This window comes from Sycon ciliatum, chromosome 1, assembly GCF_964019385.1.
Source record: "Sycon ciliatum chromosome 1, ocSycCili1.1, whole genome shotgun sequence".
Lineage (NCBI taxonomy): Eukaryota > Metazoa > Porifera > Calcarea > Leucosolenida > Sycettidae > Sycon > Sycon ciliatum.
This window is the reverse complement of record NC_088643.1, coordinates 12,919,135-12,934,044: the sequence shown is the minus strand read 5'-3', so window position 1 is coordinate 12,934,044 and position 14,910 is coordinate 12,919,135. Positions and strand designations below refer to the sequence as shown.

The window sequence follows — 14,910 nt, the reverse complement described above, 5'->3', positions numbered from 1 at the left end:
GGCTGTACGGTACTGTCTGTGATGCAATGATGTGTAATTACTGGTTATTACCTTTAATACCGGGTACCAAAATGACATGGGCTCATGCACATTTATACTTTTTAGTACAATGCAATCCTGTGAGCCCGAGAATATCAGGGAAAATGGGAACTTACCGTAGCTGGAAACACAATGGGGATAGTTCATGTATTACCCACTCGGCCATTGTGCTTACCCGCTAGCTGCAGTAGATGTGCTATAAGCCTAGTTCATATTATTCGATGGAAACTTACATGATGCTCATGCCAGCGTCCATGGACATAGCCCATTTTGCCAGCAAATGCTGCAATTCTGCTAGCAAAATATCGAATAATTTTGACAAGGGAATTTGCTGGCAAAATGGAGCAAACATATCGGTATGTTCGCTGGAATTTGGGAGATTTTAAACTTATACAGTGCACGTGACTAATGTTCGCACATTTTTTCCTGAACGTGACTTACTTTTTCTCATTTTAGCCAACACGCGCACTGTCGGTCAGTTTTCCCACACGTGGCACAAATTTGGCCTCAGATTGGAGCAAAATAATAGTAATTATCAACGACGAGCCAGAAAAATGTTGCGCCAAAATATCGAAACTTCCCTGGCAAAATCAGGCTTTGCCTAGTCCATGGTGAAGGCCAGGAGCGGGAATGTCACCGTACTCCCATAAAAGACGGTGTGTACAAACTGGCTAGGTGCATTTCGGTATACCAGTAAATTATAATTTATTTATTTTATTTCACTCAACTCGTGGTCCATGACCAATTGGCACGCAAAGTGCGGGAGAGGAGTGATAGCCAACCACGGCAAGAAAAGAAAAGAAGGACTGAAGAAAAAGAGAAGAAAGACGGATAGACAAGAAATAATGCTTCCCTTGCCCCCACCCCCCACGACTGAGTAGAATTGGAGCCAGCTAGGTTTTCAGGCTGTGTTTGCTTTGTTTCGGGGTAGTAGGCCCGGAACGTATCAGACAAACTGTGTCTATCTAGAATGGGTACAGATGACACCAGGATAGCAATGTGCATGTCACCTGTTGGATTGATGGGGTACATGTACCCGGTATACAGTTTACAACTTTACACCCATACACGCATGCATGCGCAGACCGCACCAGATGCAAGCGGCACGTTACGAATGGGTATGCCTGTCTGAGAATCGGCCGGGTGTCATAATTATAAATAGCAGAGAAAATCAGCGAGAGAATCCACATGCAAAAGGAAAATATCAATGATTGCATTGATGGCTTTTAACAGCAGCACTAAAAGTTGGTAGCTTTAGAAGTTGGGATATTCGAATTTGAGTTTTGGGCAAGCAAAACTATACAATTGTACCACAGCTGTATTCGAAGGCTCGGAAAGGGCATTCTTTCTCTGAGCTTGGATAAAATTTGCACAAAAGAACCGGTCCTTTAGAAGAAGGAGGTTTAGCAGTAGGTATAATAATATACACGTTACCAGCAGCCACGCAGCCCGAGGACAACCACCACAATATAACAACTATGTGCACTATGTACAGAGTAGTGCCTATGATGCACCCAAGATCAGTCTTTGCATAATGCAATCACTGAGGCGCTTTCAAGGGGAGGGTATATCTGTCAAGCCTTTGCCATTGTGTTGGGGCATGCCTCACACCCCAAACAAGGGCACATTCATCACACGGCACGATACCAGCGTAAACCAAGCAGGGTTAGACCAGCTGATAGTGTCAAAGCACCAGATTCGTGAACGGAGACGTCTGTTATAATGGCGTTGGTGCAAGGCACGATTCTTTATGATGGCATTCCAACCCAGAAACTGGGAATTGTCATGTGCACGCACGCACGGCGCGATCATTGGGCCGCGGTGCTAAACCTGCAGTCCATTGTACACGCGCTGGACCGGTGCCTGCTCCAGGACAGAGGCGATGACCTGTCGCTGTTCGTCCGTCAGCGTCGTCTCCGGGAACTTGACGTCGAACGTGACGAATAGCGCGCCGACGACGCGGTTGTTGTCCAGGTTAGGCATGCCCTCTCCCTTCTTGCGTATCCGCAGGCCGTGGCGCGTCACCGCCGTTCTCTCCAGGTGCACCTTGTGCTTGTCCAGGTGGCTGATATCGAACGAGAAGCCGTTCAGGGCCTCCTGGAGGCTGATGGTAACGTTGGTGTACAGATCGTCGTCGCGTCGCTCAAACACTTTGTGTTTCAGCTCACGGACACGGAAGATGAGGTCTCCCGGGTCGCCATCAATGTGCGGCTCGCCCTCGGCAACAAACCTGTATTCGTGCCCGTCGTGCACGCCGGGCTCAATCTCCACTTCCAGCTTTTTCTCCTCGTTGACCATCTTGACGTTGGGACACTTGTCGCACACCTGCTCCTGGAACATCTGGAACTGGCCGGGGCCGAGCTGCTGCGTGCGCATCTCCGTGCGGCAGTTGCACTGGCGCGTGCCCGACGCCTTCTTCGGCACCGGCTTGGAGCGCGTCATCTCCACAAACTCTCCCTCGTACATCTCCTCCAGCGTGGCCTCCAGATCCACAATCACGTCCGCGCCACGTGGCGTTTCGGGCTTGCCGTCGTTCTGACCACCGCCGAAGTTGAACTGGAAGCCACCTCCGCCGCCGAAGCCGCCAAAGAACGATGAGAAAACATCGCCAGGATTCTGTCCGCCTCTACCACGCTCCTTCAGACCATCCTCGCCGTGGTCATCGTATATCTTCCGCTGTTCCTCGTCCGACAGCACCTCATACGCCGCGCCAAGATCCTTGAACTTCTCCTCGGCTTCCGGATTACCAGGGTTCTTGTCAGGATGGTACTGCATAGCTAGCTTGCGATACGCTTTCTTGATTTGCTTCGTAGTTGCTCCTCTCTCCACGCCCAAGATTTGGTAAAAATCCCGACCAGCGAGCGTCTCTGCTACAATGACGAGCAAGCACAGAACCGTTGCGTGCTTCATTTCCAACTGCGCTGCGCCGGCAGCCCGCTCCAAGCTCTTCTTTCACCGAGTCCGACTTATACAACCGCTAGCCGAACTGGAATATTTATCACACATCCAGAACAAATGGACCAAGCTTGGGGAGTGATCGGTTGACGTGTTTTTGCAGCGATAAAAATGTTTCCTCGCAGGTGCAAAAAGCCAAAAACACGTCAGTTAGCGAACGCCATTTTATTCTCTTACCGCGCATGCCATGACATGGCAATGTGTAATCGAAGACGAGATGTTCGAAGGGAAATGAGGAGGGAACTTCCCTTGACCGAACCTGGCTCTAGAAAAAAGCATGACGTCTACACTACCGAGTACCGCGTACCGGTCGCATTTCCTCTTCTTCATTCTGGAACGGTTGCAGCAAAACAACTCGTTCAAGCGCCATTTGGTGCGACTTGCTCTTCGCTAGCGGACTGGATTTGGCGCACGCATTTGTCTGACTCTTTCTTTTCACGGCACGGACGAGCTGTGCTGTAGAACTCAATCGGTACTGCGGCGCTCACGGCTTAGTAGTAACTTGCATGTACATTTGTAGGAAGGCCACCAACTGAGAGAAGCGAGAAACATTCTTTTCCCCCCTCCTGCGTCTGATCTTTTCCGTGCGGTGCGGAGAAAGTAATCGTAAGTCCTTAGCAACTGCAATCACCCGCTCTCACCGACCGCAGCGTCCACGCAGCGTTTGTGAGAAGCGCGAAGGATGGCAACCAATGGAGGTAATCTTCTCTCTGGCAATCCGCTGGTAGTGTTCCAGCCCCACAACGAGCCTCACTCGCGCGGTGTTCAGTTTTCTAGTTCCGACCCAGAGAGCATTGTGAGCCAGGACGGGGATCGTCGACAGCGCGTTCCCAACTCCAAGGAGGATCCGTACCGGAACATTCTGCGGCTGACGGCACGCTTTCCACCGCTCGCTATGCAACCATCTAATACGCATACATTCAGCCAGCCCGGCACCGCATTCCTCACGAATCAGACTGCGTACTATAACGACGAGGCGTTCGCGGTGGCTCTCACGGCAGCACACGTCTTATGTCCGGACATGAGTTCGGTTCGCGAGGGTGCGGACGCCGCTAAAGCGCTGTTCTGTCGCCGTCCCGACAACTTGGCCACGAGCCTTGTCGTCAAGGTTGCGGTGAACGGCAGTGGACGCGGTGTGCAGGACCGGCCGTACAAGACGTTTGAGATCTACCGGCAAAAGAGCGCCATGTCGGCCGCCTCCGATTGTGGCTGGTACGAGGTGTCGCCGAGCTGGTACAGCAAGTGTGATGGATACATGCCCCCCGATTGGAAAGAGGACTTCGGTGCTCTGTTCTTGAAAAAGTCCATGCTGCCTGCAGAGTGCACTGGCTTCTCCACATGCGACGACCCAGCCGTGTTCAACTTGGCGCAGTACGGCGACGTTGTTTGCGCCGGCTATCCGAATGACAAGCCCCCGGATACCCTCTGGATGTCAGTGGGTCGCATCCGCCGACCGGACGTCGACACCAGGTACCTCTCAATCTCGAGCAGCGGCAGCAGCGGCAGTGGCAACAGCATACCGCAGTTTGAGCATGACGCCGACACGGAGACCGGCCAGTCGGGCAGCCCGCTGTTCATATCCACCCAGTGCAGCACTGACGACAGCCCTGCCAGTACCGGAGCCAGTACAGCTGGCCGGGCTCAGCACGTAGCCATTGCAATTCATCACAAGGGTGCACCGAGAGTGGGCGCATCCAACACCCTGATCGTGGCCTGCAACGAGGCACTGCGTGTTGACCGGGCCTTGATGGCAAAGGTGCTCGAATTCAAGCCACCTGCAGGTAAGATAAAAGCTGTGCGCTACATACGGCTATAGTAATGTGCAGTGTCAGCCTAGCTGAGATCTCAACTTGGAAAAAAGAAGAAAAAAACTTCAGCACCATCACTTTAGATGAGAGTAGGAACAGCGTAGCATTGTTCTAGCCTGGTCGGGGGAGTGCCAGCGACATGATTGTCACATGATTGAATACTGCTACCAGCAATACTAGGCTGAGGGTGCATTGAAGCATACGTAATATGTTCCATGTATGATGTAGGCTTTAAGCCAGAGTCCACAGTGTTCTGTTTGCCTTCCTTTCACGGTGCTCAGAGTGGCTGACAACGCTTCAACGACGCCAGCTGCCGGGAAAGGATGTGCCAGACATCGCAGACAAACTTCAATCGCTGGGTAAGGCTCACGAGTGGAAGTCAGATTCGGATTCTGGCACTGCCAGAAACCTTTTTGCTGGGATTGCTGGCCTTTCGGTCACTTTAACAGTTTAACCATGCATTGATGACTGGCAATGGAAGTTTACATGTACGTTATGGTAGGTTGGATCTACTACATGCCGTAGTCTGTATTTGAGTGTGATGTCGCTTGCATGGGAAGATAACACGTGAAGCAGCTCAGTGTGCAGGCGGCAATGCATCCACGCGCAACCAGCCAATGCTTACATATGGTCCTCCCGGCTTGTACAGTTCCCTCGCCCATCCAGAGGTTATTGGGGAGAAGCGGTGAGATCCGACTGTTCACGGGTGTTGATGTTGTCAGTGACAAGTACAAATGGCTGTGCATGTACTTGTAGGCACCTGCTATCCTTGCTCGATAGTTTACATTATACTGTAAAAGCAGAAATTTTCGGCGGCGTTTTATTTTCGGTAACTTCGGTGCCGGAATTTTTACCGAAAATAAAACACATCGAAAATTTCGGTCCCAGTACTAGTACAGTAGGTATCGGTTATAGCGTGGGTGTTTGAAAAACGACTTTCTATTCTTATTTCCGATATTTCTTACATACGATAAATCAAGTGTGGCATATCACATGCATGTGCGCAGGGGCAGGAAGATCATCGTACATGATGACAGTACTTCTGTGCATGTGGCTGGTCATAGTCACATAGGCTTACCAAGACTATATAACCCCCAGGGGTTATATAGTCTTGGTCTTACCATGTGGCTATGCAAAATGAGTTACATGACCACAACAGTTGAATCTGCAGCAGTACGACGCACCGAGAGTCAGATCAGAACGGAATTGGACAGATGCAATTACTACAGGCGATACACTTTGTACTAATCTGGCATGTTTCGCTACACAAAGTCCATTCTTAGGACCGATATATTCTACTATGGGATAAAATTGCTTGTAAGAATAAATGTGCACTTGAAATCCATGTTATGATTATGAAAACATGAGAGTTCATTCTTGTAGGCAGTATATTCTTTTACACTACCACGCTATAACCGATACGCACTGTACTTTTACCTGGAAAACGGGTTTACCGAAAATTTCCCTTCACCGAACCACCGATTTTGGACAATAAGGACGTTTAGCAATGCGAAGATTCGAACTTTTGGTGGTAGTGATATTTCGTGAAAATCTATTCTGAAAAAGAAAACTTGTGAGGTTTAGCAATGCGAAATGACTTTTTCCCGAAGTTATTTGAATCTTATAAGTTATAGTACCGTACCGTATATGCAGCTCAGTCTCAAGCAGGGGGCTGTAAAATTAATACTCCCTGTAGGCAAATGCGTACCAAGAAAAGAGAAACGGTTACTTTCGCAAATCACTGCAACTTTGCGTCCAAGTTTTCGAAGTTTCGAGCTTTTATCTGTACTCATTCCCAGACTCGAATTTTCTTTCGAACCTTCGCGTTGCTAAACGTCCTTGCCAATAACAGTTAGTATTACACCACCAAAAATTTCTGCTTTTACATCATGTGTAGGTACAGTACACATATAGCTCATTTGTCCAGGCGGTTTGGGGCAGGGTACTGCCCGTAACTTTAAAATGTCCGTAACTTTGAATCGCATATGTTCTGATGGGGAAAGGCCAGAGATATGGCATGTGATGTCAGTTTCTTCTGCTAAAGCCGGAAACAAAAAGAATACGTGTAGTCATATTTCTACTAAAACTCACCCAAAGGGTGCCTGGTACATGTTGACCAAAGTGCCGGCGTAACTTTGGTGTCCGGATAACTGCGGTGTGAGTGCACATGATGTAGTCAAGAACCCTATCCGCTCCAAAGTGTCCTCTCCACCTTGTCACATGAGCTGTTTTAAGTGCAGCAACCCTGGCGCACGTGATCATGGCGTTGTTTGACTTTCTTGTGCCGCTGCAGCTCTGTCAACGCCTCCGCTACGTGGCGCGCATGAGTCCCTTCCGACTGGTATGCAGCCCCATCCGATGATTGGCCAGTTCAATGTGCTGCGCTGTAATGCAGATGTTACTGTCAGCTGCTGTACAGTGCATTGATGAACCCCATCATACACACACACACACACACACACACACACACACACACACACACACACACACACACACACACACACACACACACACACACACACTCACACACTACTACTACTACTATTGACAGCTGCCAGAAATGGCCACGCCGCTCCCCGAAGGGAGGTACTGTCAGAGAGGTTAGGGAAGAGGTAGGCAGTGCTTCAAATGGCGCTCCAGGTCCTGTCGCCTCCGAAACTGGCGTCGATTACAGACTCGGCAATGATGTTTAAAGTGCTGCCGATCAGTCACTGTAGGGCGATTCGGGCGGAAAAACAAAACAAAACATAAAACACACACACACATACACACGCGTACACACCGTGCATTGAACCCACGTACACACCGTGCATTGAAGAGTCTTGCATTGCCACGGTACTGTTACATTATTTAATATTTTTGTGCCTATTTCGAAGTTAGGCTCCTGTGCCAAATGTCCAGTTTTTTCTAGAACAGACTTGTACATATGCATGTGCATGTGGGGCTCGTATAAGAGACAGGCTCCTATTCAAACCTGTTTTTGTAAAAGACAGTATGCGGGGCTAAAAAAATGGTTTTTTCCCAAGTTACAATGCCAAACTAGTAGATTGCACCTTTTTATAGAAGTGAGATGTCGGTAGACTCGATACATTTCTGCTGCTGTTTATCTATATTCTGTATTGTCCCGGTGTTGTAGCGTGTGGTGATGAATCGCAGGTGTCAGCTGCGGCACCCGTGGTTGGTTCTAGTTTCCAGCACTACTCAACCATGACGAGTGTTGCCATGACGAGTGTTGAACCGCTCAGCTCCACATGTAGCTCCGGCTCTACGTCAGCCCAGTCATCAATGCACTACTCAACCATGACGAGTGTTGAACCGCTCAGCTCCACATGTAGCTCCGGCTCTACGTCAGCCCAGTCATCAATGCTGGATAGTCTAACCCCACCTCAAGGTAGGGTTTCGACGCCTGGCCTGCATACTGCTGCTTTCGAAGGGCGCTGATCATTCCCATGGCTATACCAGGATGTATGTGGACATCGAGGGGGGGGGGGGTATAATTGCTCTAATAAGAGCCTCTGGATCACGAAAGGTACTTTATGGCATTTTGAACATGTTTCAGCTATCTACGCATGACATTGCTGCAGTCGAGATTATCACTGTGCAGTTTCTATGCAGAACTGCTGGTACATGGAAAAGCGATCATTAAAATCAGGAGGTTGCTAATACCAGGGGTAGCTTACCCCGCGTTTTACTGTTCTTAAAGTGATTGCAAGAAAGGCAATTCCAATCAGGCGTTACAAGAACCATTAAAGACCTGTCCAACAATGTTGTTGTCGCTGTTGCCGCTGCTGCTGTTGCCGCTGCTGGTGCTATTACTGCTGGTGTTCCTGTTGCTGCTGTTGCCGGGTGTTAGCCACGGGTCCCATCAAGATTACGCAGGAGCCACTGCGGCACGTCAGGGCACCTTTCGGTGAGAATGTTAGACTGACGTGCGAGGCGATGAGCTGCGAGGGCGGCACCGGTGACTTGTTTTACCAGTGGTACTACACACTGCGGGACGAGCCGATCCAGTCCGGCCAGGTCCTGAGACTCAACAACGTCCAGAAAGGCTGCAGTGTCTACTGCACAGTGTCCAGCGAACGTGGCTATCGAGTCACAAGCGTAATCAGTGAGATAACAAGTGAGTTCTTTGTGATGTTGAGTGCATTGTGATGTTGAGTGCATTGTGATGTTGAGTGCATTGTGATGTTGAGTGCATTGTATTGAGCATTCAAGCATTAATCATTACATAATATAAAAGTCTATGACAGAGAGAGGGGGGGGGGGGGTCTTCGGATCGACACTGGATCCACACCACTGTGCTGATTGTAGTTACACGTACGGGCGTACATCCAGCGGAGAGGCACCTCGGGTAGAGTTACTGGTTGACGCCATACCCCTAGTGCACATCCCTTGGCCGAAATGTTAGGCGGCTGCATAGAAAACACAAGCACCAAGGCATTCTTTCCAACGCTGATCTGATCATCTCTGCCATGATATTGTGCTGTATGTGTTCAGTCGGTGGACCAGAAACCAATTCTTCAGCTCACCAGAGCAATCCGGCAGGTAAGCACTGGCTGCATCAGGGGGCTTTGCCAATGAAGGATGTCCATATCTCAGAGCTATCCGTAAGGGACCATACGCCGTATTTGATGATTTTGACGGAATGCCGGAAAAGTTTAGCTATGACCCTCGAGTGACAATTGGGTGAGAGTGTAACATTATAGCTCCTGCATCCCCATGTATGCCACCACTCTCAATGATCAAGACATTGCATGCAGCTTCTAAAACACCGGGGATGGATAGGTCAGAACCGCTCGAAACTATGTTAGTAGTATTACAAGTACTATTAGTACTAGCCTTCCACACTACTTTGAGTACTCTTCGGAGAGTGTCGAGTGCGAGTTTTTGACTTCTTTATTCTCACAGTGTTGTTGTCGCTGTTGTTGTCTTCGTTGTCGTCGTCATCGTCATTGTTAATGAAGTTGGTTGCTCCAACGCGGAACACATGCTTCCTGCCAAACTGGACACTTGACTGACTCATGACTGCAATCCAGAGCACACGAGGAGCCTGTCACACCTTCCACTCGGCAAACCTGCAAGAAAGCACCACTTCCTGCTCAATACACAGGGTTTGGGGGAATTCACCACCCATCAGTTGAGTTTTGAATAGGCTGAGGAAGATTGTGCCTGAAGAGAACCACTTACATGGACATCAGTTCATTTACTACCGTAAAATCCCGCCAGAGCGCCCCATCTCTCCCATCCGCCCCTCCCTGACTTCTTGTCAGGGAAGTGTATCTTCGTATGACTCTCTGCTGCTGTACTGTACTGCAGACGCGTGCTTGACCCCGTTGGAAATGTACGCAACAGTGCCCACCCTCTTGACCAAGGATTGCACAAACCCTGAGTTTTGACGGGTCTGTACGACTCCTGGCTCTTGACCTTTGGTCGGTGTACGAGATGCACGGACAGTTTTCGTAGGGTGAGTACTTTTTCATGAAGTACTGAATGCGGCAAGTAGGACTCACCCATCCGCCCCTCCCCAACGAAGCGTCGAGGAGGTAGGGGCGCTCTGGCGGGATTTTACGGTAATACCGCCTAAGTTGCTACTTCAAGTGTGTGTTGTTGTTGTCGTCGTTGTCGTCGTTGTTGTGTACGCGCGCGCGCGCGTGTGTGTGTGTGCATATTTCTTCTCCGCCTAGCGGGTTTAACATCGTCATCAAGTACTAGTACATCTGCAGCCGGTATAAGCGGTGTAGAAGGCAATCATGCTGCTGCCATTGATGCCGGTCAGTACCAAATGTCCATCAGACTTTGTGTGCACAGTTCACTATTGTTTTAGTGTTTTTTTATGTAGACTTTAAAAAAATTACTTGTACTTCTTGAAGTACTTCGCCAGACCCTGGCGTTTTTTCTCTTTTCAGGCAGTTCACTTCCCCGGCTGATCCTTTGAATTTGAAGTTCTCCCAATCCTTTCAAAAATGAAGTACTTCGGTTTAGTTTTTCTTTAGAGTGTGCTGCCTTCCGTTCCAGGCAACATCTAGCTGAGCGGCCGGATTAATACCAATGTCAAGCCATGGCATGGCATGACATGGCCATCTTGGCTTGTGTTGCGCCCTGCGTTGTTGTACGTCTGCAACGGCACGCTGCAGGCTGCATCCGCTTGCCTGCCGGGATGGGTACACCTCATCAGCACACACACACACCCTCACAATATGCATGATTGACGTGTACCTGTATACGCACGTGCACACCATGATTGTGCGTACCGTATTTTCCGGAGTATAAGCCGCAACCAGATATTTTGTCACGAAATACAGACATCATCCCGGTTTATCATCCGGTTAATTTGACCATCGTAGCGTAAGACTTTTCTTGGGTGATTTACAGGTGTGTATACAGTGCGGCTTTTGCTCTGGAAAATACGTAGTATAAGACTTTTCTGGGGGGAATTTCTTGTGTTTATAAAGTTGTTTGTTCGTTTGTATTCTTTATTTAGAGTGGGAAGTCCAAAACAGGCCCTAGCCTAATAACAATGGTCCCACTAGTGAGGGAATGCTGTATATCTGTGCATAAGGATTACTGAGTGTATCTTGTACTTTTTTGTAACTATTACTTGTAACTTGTACTCTGGAAAATTAGTGTGGCTTATACCGGTACTCTGTCATTGCTCGGGTGTGCATGTGTGTATGCAGCTGCGGCGTCTTCTCCTCCGGCTAACCCGTGGAACAGGCCGGAGATGTCCGCCGTGGCAGAGCGCTTGAAGGCGCGGATGGACGCCACGCCGGTGTGCAATCGCCTGCTGCGTCAGAGCTACTTGTCGGAGTCGGACATTGAGACCGTAACGGCGGCCGTGCATGCCGCGTCCAAGAATGCCCTGATCATTGACAAGGTGAGAGTCTGGCCCCCAGGCTTGGGGTCAACCTAGCCTATACAGGCTACAGGCTTGCACTATGTATATGCATATGTTTCCTGTACAGTCAATGATACTAGTAAGTGACTTGCGCACCATCTGATAATTTAAATCATTGAAGTTAAATGCGTATATATAATATATACCATGGACCATTAAAAACCTGTTCGGGCAGAGCCTTTGGCCATTTGGTACGGGCCGGGCGCTGTGATGGCGTTTTTTGGTGTATTCAAAAATTGTTATTCACTGCATTTCTCTTCGGAATATTTTGGGATGTTGTGACTAACCGGTTAACCCTGAGCATGTATAGGTGGTCATTCTCTCAGCAATAGAAACAAGTTCGCCTTAAAAATTTAGCAGGTGCTTCAAAGTTGCCGTTCATTCTTGCCTTTCCCTAGTTGTCGCTTACTAGCGGCTGAGTACATCGGTGAGGTGCAATGCACACTAGCAACTAGTGCATGAGTCAACCACGTGCACTGTGGCTGACATTGGTCTGATCCAGAGCATGGTGAAATTATTTTTGCTACTCCCTGGTCTAAGTACAGGTGCAGTTGTACAATTGAATTAGTGATCGTATAGCAGTGACCAAGATCCGGGGAGGGGGGGGGGGGGGGGGAGGGGGTATTCACTACCGGGACTCAAATGGGTTAGCATGGCCAGTAAGCACTGGCAGCGAAGTGTTGCTGTGAGAAGGTGACTGGCATATATCCGTATTCAATGCAGATCAAGTCGGCTGGCTGGAGATCGTTGGAAGCGCTCTACCAAGCGCTTGTTCTGACATCTCAGGAGCAGCTCGCTTCAGCGCTGCATGAGAAGGCCAAGGAGCTTCCAGGTATGATCCGCTAGAGTGGTAATCGGGTCTGCTTTGCACTGCTCTGTCTTTATTGACTGGCTATGCTGCCTTTCAAAACAAACACCCTCTGATTCTGCACCTTGATTGACTGGCAATGCGCTATTCCCGAAAAGTGGTCTTGATCTCACACTGCAGCTGTGATGCCCGATTCGCTTGAGCCAGCTGTGTGCAAATATTCTGTGTTCCCCGTGCGTGTGACTATCGACCTGTGACCGCTCTATGCAGGCTATCCGCACTTTCAGCACATTGCAGCGCCAAGATCTCAGCGAGGCCAACGGACGGTAAGTGTGAGCGCTCACCATGTCCATAGCTCTACCCGATATTTGCTTTAGTGCCGTATTTTCCGGAGTATAAACCTCACTGGAGTAGAAGGATAAGCCACACCCAGATATTTTTTTCATGAAATACAGACATCCACCCTATTTATCACGGGAATTTTGACCATCGTAGTATAAGATGCGATGACTGTTTTCGGGGGTGAAATACGCGTGTTTAAAGTGCGGCTTATATTCCGGAGAATACGGTATTTTTGAGCTGTGTCCGTTTGAACCCCATTGGCATGCTGTGCACTTTCTTTCTTCCAATGCCGTTCGCAGCTGATCTGCGGGGATTTGTGTCACACAGTGACACGGATGCGCCCGTGTAGCAGTAACATTGTGTGTGTGTGGTCGGACTGTGGGTATGTGCATGTGCGTGTGTGTGTGTGTGTGTGTGTGTGTGTGTGTGCGTGCGTGCGTGCGTGCGTGTGTGTGTGTGGGGGGGGGGGGTGCGTGCGCGCATGTGTGTGGTTGTCCGTGTGCATGTTTCTGTCTTCTAGCATATGTCCACTCAGATGATATCTACATGTATATAATATTACTATGTATGCGTGTCTGGCCTGCTTTCAGAAACTGACGAAGGAGAACATTGACAGATGCAAGGATCGGCTGAGTCCGGAGCAAATTGCGGCAGTCAGCATGCGCTTCTGCAACGAAACCCGCCTGGTGCGCTTTGCGTTGAAGGCAGGCCTGTCGGTGAATGACCTGGAGGTGCATTGCGGACATAACAGTAAAATTGAAATCCAGACTGTAGCCGTGAATGTGGTAACGTACTTGGTTCAGGAGCGAGAGTTCACCGTCAGGAAGATATTGAAGGTGGCCAACCACACTGGGTGTCGGCTGAGCGTGCGAGATGCTTTGCTGGAGGCAGATGACGCGCCAGTGGAGAGCGACGAAAGCAACTGAGCAGGCAGTGTGCTATAGGCTCAGGAGAGTACTGCCGTCACTGTGAGGCTTACCCTTGCATTTAGAGAGAGAGCATCCCCGGCCGGTGTGCTGAGACAGAGCACTGCGGCGATACTGGTCAGCTGTCACCGTCTTTCCACGGTCAGCGTGGTCTCATTGCATGCTGCCACGGGGCTGCTGGACTGCCAGTGAGTCCAGGTCAAATCTACAGTGATCACAACAGGCCAGGCCCTTTCTTAGCCCGGGTATCGAGACTCTTTCACCGCATGATGCTCTGTGTAGTGTGGTGTAAAATACCAATGCATTGCCAATACTGCCACCAACAGTAGTTATGTCAGTGATGCCGGATTTGGTTGTTTGGCAGATTTTCTCTCAGTTTGCTTCAGAAACAAAATTTAGAATCATAATACAATTATGCCTATCTAAGAAATGCATGACCTAAAAGGAAAGAAGACAAACTCAACTAACGAACTTGAATCCACCATTCTGGATGGGAATGACCTCTGAACGGTGTCAGGACAGGCATTGCTGACTTTAAAACCTGCTATTCTGGGGATCGGTACAATTTATAATACATGCTTCTGTATTACTGCCTCATAAAATGAGCAATTCGCGGCCGTTTTGAGCTACTAACTTTTGCTAATGTTTTTTTACTAACCTGCATCATCTGGCATGATTGCTACCTCTCTCGAGTATGATAATATTAGCAATCAATGTTGGATTTTTTTTAAATAGCCCTACTAGTACCTGGTACCGTAGTCGCAATGTCGTAAATATTTTTAACAAAATTTTATTTAAAAGAAGACTGAGGTTTTATAAACATGATTTGCGATGTCTTACGCCTCGATTCCATGTCTGGCCATTGTGCTATTTTGTTGTAAGGACTACTCGGCTAAAAAAAAGCCCTGCAGGCTAGTCTCGTGGCAGCATTTGAGAATCCCACACACAAGTGTCCACCCTTGAAGCCCCCCCCCCCCCCCCCCTGCTGTCTCTAGCTGTACTACCCATCATGCTAACTAAAGCCAAAGAAGAGGGACTCGAGTTGAATTCAGACGTTGCTATTAAAATATCTTTACTGCCGTGTCATGCTTGATAACATCACTTTTATAACTATACATGTCAATACGATCTGCCAGT

General features: G+C 49.0%; 2 protein-coding genes across 2 annotated transcripts; one reads left to right on the top strand and one right to left on the bottom strand.

Moving 5' to 3' along the window:
- Positions 1-1,154: 1,154 nt before the first annotated feature.
- LOC135813932 (dnaJ homolog subfamily B member 11-like) lies at positions 1,155-3,089 on the bottom strand. The gene has a single exon (XM_065326977.1). The coding sequence runs from the start codon at positions 2,947-2,949 to the stop codon at positions 1,864-1,866; it is 1,086 nt and encodes a 361-aa protein (XP_065183049.1). The 5' UTR covers positions 2,950-3,089; the 3' UTR covers positions 1,155-1,863.
- A 232-nt stretch (positions 3,090-3,321) lies between these two features.
- On the top strand, positions 3,322-14,901 carry LOC135813890 (uncharacterized). The gene is made up of 11 exons (XM_065326915.1): positions 3,322-4,775; positions 5,084-5,161; positions 7,096-7,143; positions 7,939-8,193; positions 8,656-8,922; positions 9,300-9,347; positions 10,487-10,573; positions 11,480-11,676; positions 12,421-12,529; positions 12,776-12,831; positions 13,438-14,901. Exons 1-11 carry the CDS (start codon positions 3,677-3,679, stop codon positions 13,771-13,773), a joined length of 2,580 nt encoding a protein of 859 aa, XP_065182987.1. The 5' UTR covers positions 3,322-3,676; the 3' UTR covers positions 13,774-14,901.
- The last annotated feature ends 9 nt before the right edge of the window (positions 14,902-14,910 follow it).